The sequence below is a fragment of the Sardina pilchardus genome, chromosome 3, assembly GCF_963854185.1.
Source record: "Sardina pilchardus chromosome 3, fSarPil1.1, whole genome shotgun sequence".
NCBI lineage: Eukaryota > Metazoa > Chordata > Actinopteri > Clupeiformes > Clupeidae > Sardina > Sardina pilchardus.
In genome coordinates this window covers 10765233-10771232 of record NC_084996.1, presented here as the reverse complement: position 1 = coordinate 10771232, position 6000 = coordinate 10765233, and the positions used below count along the sequence as shown (strand labels likewise).

General features: G+C 43.2%; 1 protein-coding gene across 2 annotated transcripts in view; it reads right to left on the bottom strand.

Annotated features, from left to right (window-relative positions):
• Nucleotides 1-4797: 4797 nt before the first annotated feature.
• mybpc2a (myosin binding protein Ca) overlaps nt 4798-6000 on the bottom strand; it is a 41426-nt gene continuing 40223 nt past the window's right edge. For both annotated transcript variants that reach the window (XM_062531753.1, XM_062531754.1), the window contains 2 exons: nt 5398-5584; nt 4798-5294 (listed from right to left, as the gene is read on the bottom strand). In XM_062531753.1, the coding sequence (XP_062387737.1) occupies nt 5269-5294; nt 5398-5584 (213 nt within the window). In that variant the 3' untranslated portion in view covers nt 4798-5268. The remainder of the gene's footprint in view (nt 5295-5397; nt 5585-6000) is intronic.

Genomic DNA, 6000 nt, shown 5'->3' with positions numbered 1-6000 from the left:
CCCCCCTCTGCCCCCACCCCACTTGTCCTGCAGCCACTAAGCTGTAATTAGCGTAATTCTTTTAATTAAAGGACCGTGAGGCATTCCCGCCACAGTCTGCGATAACAGATGAGTCTGCACACCTAAAACTGAAGTGTCACCCACAATTAGCCTAATGGACCAGTCAGCAGAGGGCTCTTAAAGACAGGTGAGTACCATTCAGCCAGAGGGGCAGGGAGGGTCATGTGACGGTGTGTCTCCTGCCGCCACCTTCACTGCTCGGAACACGTCTGTCTGTGGTGCATTACGAAACGGGACAGAAAGGATGGAGAGATGAGGGAAGAGGAGGTGGGCTGGGATCCCTCACTTCCTGATGTGGCTGTTTTGCTGTGTATACTGTAGCTCTGGGTCTGCAGGCTGCAGGGTGAGCTGGCAAATGAAACAAACTCGCTTTATCCTTAAATATGTTTTAGACATGTACTGTATACAGTATATGTATATACTGTATGTGTGTGTGTGTGTGTATATATATACATGTATATATTTTTTTTATCTCAAAATGTTGAGATCTTTATTTCATCTGTCAGTGCATCTCTATTTTAGTAGGCCTACAGTATAACATATAGTATGAGTCACGCCATTTGCTATATGTGTGCATGCCCCCCATATGTGTAGCATATGTACAGTACTGTATGGTTGCATATTTGAGTGATCTCAGTGCATACATGTTTTCAGGTCATAGCCACATGCTGCTTAAAGGCAGGTTGGCCTTGTGCTTTTTTGCTTGACCATTCAAGCATCTGCAGTTTACTCATTACATGGATGGTGAGCCCAGTAAGAGTTCCAACCCTTTAATCAATGAATGACAGAAACGATAAGCCGCACAGACCCACAGAAGAGATGGTGTGTTTGTGTGTGTGTATGTATACAGTATGTATGTGTATGTGTGTGTGAGTTTGGGGGGGGGGGGGGGGTATGTGTGTGTGTGAGAGTGTACACTGGACATGGGAATGTTGTATGTGTGTGTATGTTTGAGAGAGAGAAAGAAGAGAGAGAACAAGTGAGGTGGGGGAGCATCCTGCGTGTTCTAAATGAACTGTGGTTTGGTCATGAAGGCTACATGATGTGCTTGTGTTTCCTTGTTCTCTGTATCTCATTTGGTTCCTATACTGTAATTACATGGATGAGACATCTTCACAGCTCCCTCTCTTCCCTTCTCTCTCTCTCTCTCTCTCTCTGAGTTCATGTATAATTACTTACATAATTATGGTTCTCTCTATCCCACTGCTACATAGTTCTGTCTCTGTCTAGTTCTTCTGAGCTCTCTCTCTCCCTTCTGTCAGTGTGACAAAGTAGAAATGCCACAGTCTGTTTTATTTTTACTCATAGTGTTAATGTGTGTTACCTCATCCCTAGCAAAGTAAACCATCACACGCAAATTGTGTGTGCGTGCGTGTGTGTTGTGCAAGTAGACTTGTGTGCATGTGTCCCTTTGTAGGGTGTGGGGGGGGTGTAGATGTCAACTCTGACTGTAATTTTTATGGCAAAGATTTCGCAATGACGTCCCAGCAGGTACAATTAGTGTGATTGCTTAGCAACAGAATGACACTTTTTGAGGGAGACTGGGAAAATCACAGAGAGTGGTGTCAATGAGACTAACTGCTTTTTGCACCCACTGCTGCGACAAACGTTGTTGAATTCTGAAAACTGCCCGAAGATGTGATGTGCCTTGATGCTTCGCCTTCAACACACCTCTGGCCTATTTTACCCATGCATCAAGAAACAATAGCTTAATTCTGACTAATGCGTCCCTGTATTTCATTTATATATTTACATTAAAGTGCATGCTTGCTGAAGTCTGGTCCACAACTACTGTAGCAAGTTAAGCACTACATCGCAGGCATGCAAAACCTTGCAAACACCAACACTGGAAAAGTAGAAATGATAAAGGGCTTGCTAGCATGCCGACTGGCTTCTTTTGGCAATATTGTTGTCAGTGTTATGCTGTGAGAGCTTTTCTTATATGTTTGCCATGTCTGACTACAGAATGACAGAGCCAGGCAGGACTTTGTTTCCCGAAACCCATGAATGTAGTGACTAAGAGAGACTAATATTGGCAGCGCTGGAGATGCAACACTGGCTGGCTAGTCCTTCACATTTACCATCAACATGATTTTGGAGATGTTACTGAAAGCAATGGTTTTTATTATATAATTATTTTGTTTATGGACATTTTACTTCATTTCACCCCCATTATTCTGTCAGTGTAATGGTGAATGATTAACATAATAGGATTCTAGTTCCCCATACATTTGAGTGTTGGGTGTTTTGGTTCCAGGGGGAGTGGTTTCCCCAGCGAATGGTTTTGAGAAGAAGTGGAGTTGGGAAGAAGGGAGCGAGCGTTAGGCTACTGTCAAAGATCCTTAAGGCGGAGCAAGATACGTCGTCGTAGTTCATGTCTATGGGCGCAAAACGGGGATCACTTCCTCTGCATAAAGGGGGTGTGGCATGCGTGTCATGTCCATAGACTTCAATGGAACAGCTCTGCATAAAGGGCCCCCTCCCCCCTCCGTCTTGCGATTCGGGTTCCAGGAAGTGGCTTCTCATGAAGTATCTTGCTCCGCCCTTAATGACCTTTGGCTACTGTTTGTTGGCTTGTCTGACCTGGTTGTGAAATAAATCAATTATAACCAAAGTGTAACCTGTCTTCATCATGCCCACGTCTGAGAGAATGGAAAAGGTGAACTCTGCAAACCCACGAATCATCAGGGTACATTACCAAAGCTTGTTCTCTTTAAAAGCATACTGTACGTTAATAAGTGGTCAATTGTTGCTTTCAGTATATCAGAGAAAGCACCAAGGCCTTCAGTAGATCAAGTTATAATCAGCTTTTTTCAGTGTTTCGAAAGGTATTTGAGACTTTAATTCATTTTTTCTGATTTGAAAATAAAAGTTTGGTTAAGTGATGTGAAGTGATATGTGTATGGCCATAGACAATATTCCCATTAATGGTGAAACAAACATGCCTACATGTCACAGTCGATACAACAAGAATTTGTGAGTTATGATGAGTTATAAATGTGTGATATGTATCATGCAAACTAACATGTAAGCAAATGGAAACACACCAAATCAGTCCTCACAACTAAAAACACAAATGCACACTGTACTGGGGGTTGACAAAGTGTGATTTTCTATTTCCATTTCAATAGGCCTTCTGTTGTAATCTGTAACTGATATTTACACTCTGTTAATTCTGGTATGGTACGATGCATCGCAAAACAATGGCACTAAAATGTCTGGTTATGCCATGTATATGCATTGATTATCTTTAATGGGCTGATGCTTTATGACTACTATATCTATAAGACCATATACAAAACATGAAATCTATTTTTTATACGTTGCACAGTATCGTAAAATAATGTTTCAATGAGAAATTATTGTGATTCCTATTTCTAAACTGTTGCGGGAAGATGCTTTAGTTTCACTGGGGTCATCATTGGTCTGGCAGGCCTCGTGAGAGAACACACACACACACACACACACACACACACACACACACACGTGATGGAGATGTATATCTGCACTGTCCTCTCAGTCACTTGGGATAAAAGCATCTGCTGAATGAATAAGTGTAATGTAAAACTAAGTGACTGCCATAAACCACCTCTTAGGAATGACAAATGAAATGTGTGCGCAAATGACAGACAATAGCCACAAAAAAAGACATTCTGGGGCTTATATAATCTTTAGTGCTTCTCCAGATACTTCCCACTGTTCCACCAGTCATTAATTTTCCTCTGGAAAGGCAATACTGCCTATTGCGCTTTAAATTAGATGGGAACCAATTACTCATCAACTTACCCAGGTCAAACTGGCACGGATGAACAGTCAGCGCCTCTGATTGGATTTTCAGTCTTTTAAACTCATTAACACATCTGCACCCTCTGCTGGTCAAAGCTTACTGGTGGGTTCTCCTTTGACATCCTTTGCTAGTCGGCAAACACCCATCTGGATGTACAGAATGTTTCTTGGGCTCTTTCACTGCGTCAACGGTAGGTTCGAGCATAGGCACGTTGTAAATAGCTTTGGCAACAATGACTTGGCACATTCATGCCAATTCATTCATGCCAAATCATTGATTTGATTTGATTTGATATACGTAGGCCTATAAACTGTATATCTATGGGTTCGAGATCCAACTCTAGATTCCCATCAGGTCCTTTAGCTTTATCCTCCTTCTCCATTAAAAGTTCAATGTTATTGTTGATAATTCCATATTAGTATAGGCCTATACAGGCGTTGGGCTACATCATTTTCCCTCCGTATAGATTTCCTAATGGCCCATAGAAGGCAGACATCGCTGGGCAGTATTTTTGCTGACCTCTAACCGCTGGGCAGGCACACGTGAGACAGCAATTGGGCTGACCCCTGATGTCTCCTCGTGATGGCTCCTGCTTTGAGCATGGGTGCGACTCGCGACTTGTTTTATAGCCTAACGTGCAAACCTTGAGCCGGTTCCCGCCGAGGCCTCTCCCGGTGGAGACGGTGCCGTGTTTGTTTTGCGGGTGTGTAAATTAGCGGTGATTCGTTTGCTCAGTAATGACGTGGGAGAGCCTAATTAGGCCAGTGTTGATGGGTGCGTTAATTAGTCTCTAGTGTCTTATGCTAATGAGACCTTGATTTGGTGTGCCCACCAAATCTCTGTCTCGCACACACACATACACACACCTCTCTCTCTCTCTCTCTCTCCCTCTCTCTCTCAGGAGCGCACACAAATATAAAAAGGAGAAAGTATTATATAATCCAGAACAATTATTTTAATGCTGGATGGACTCAAAGCGACCTGGGTTGAAAAGCCTTATAGCAGTTCATCCTGGTACCTTCTCCCAAAGCAACATAGACCATCAAATGCCATGCAATGCTAGCAGGCACCACACAGAAAACACAGATTTATTAACATCTATAAAAATGTCTAGGGAATCGGCAACAGACCATTTTACAAGACATGAGGATATGAATAATGCTTTGTGAGTTCCTCAACATGCAACTCGCCAGGTCTGAGTACATGTATGGAGATTATTTCTCTAACACTAACAGCTGTCGTGACTATTGGCCATCTCCCACCCCCTATTTTGGGTTCATATATTCCAGTTCGATTGAAGAGAATAATCATGAGAGGTAAAATGTTGAAGAAAGGCATTTATTCTAATTCTAAGAAGCTATGTTGTTCTTTGTCGTCTTTCCTGTGAAGAATTTCTTCTTTTTTCATTTCCTTTCATTTCTTCATTTCTCTTCTTTTTCTGTTGCCACTACAGGAGATAATTAAGCAGTCGTTAGAAACAGACGTCGGCTATTTTTCTTGCTCGCATAAAACAGAGGGTAATTTGGGCACTGCTGATACTGGGACCATACCTCGGACTTCTAGCCTGCACTCCACCTCATCCTCTCCCAGGTCATTGATAGCTTTGCAGGTGTACTTCCCTCCATCAAAAAGGCCGGGCTTGCGGATGTTCAGAGTCAGAACTCCTTGGTTATTTTGCATGAGGAACTTTGGATCCTCTCCGATAATCATCTTGTTCTTCATCCAGATGATCTTTGGCTGGTGAACACACAAACACACACGCACGCACGCACGCACGCACGCACGCACGCACGCACGCACGCACGCACGCACGCACGCACGCACGCACGCACGCACACACACACACACACACACACACACACACACACACACACACACACACACACACACACACACACACACAACGTGCAGAGAGTGAGAGTGAGTACCCATATTTGAAAACCCATATATGCGTACCATTATAGACACACCATATCTGTCTACCCTTTACATTGTATGACGCTATGATGTAGAGCTTCTTCCTGGAGTTTAATATAGGCCTACATATTGGTGCTCATGGGTGTGGAGAGCCCTGGACAGTGGCATAATAGTATAATCCAGGCTTCTCTCCTTTGTCTCCTCAGTAAAGCCCGTTTGATGCCTGATGTTGTCTG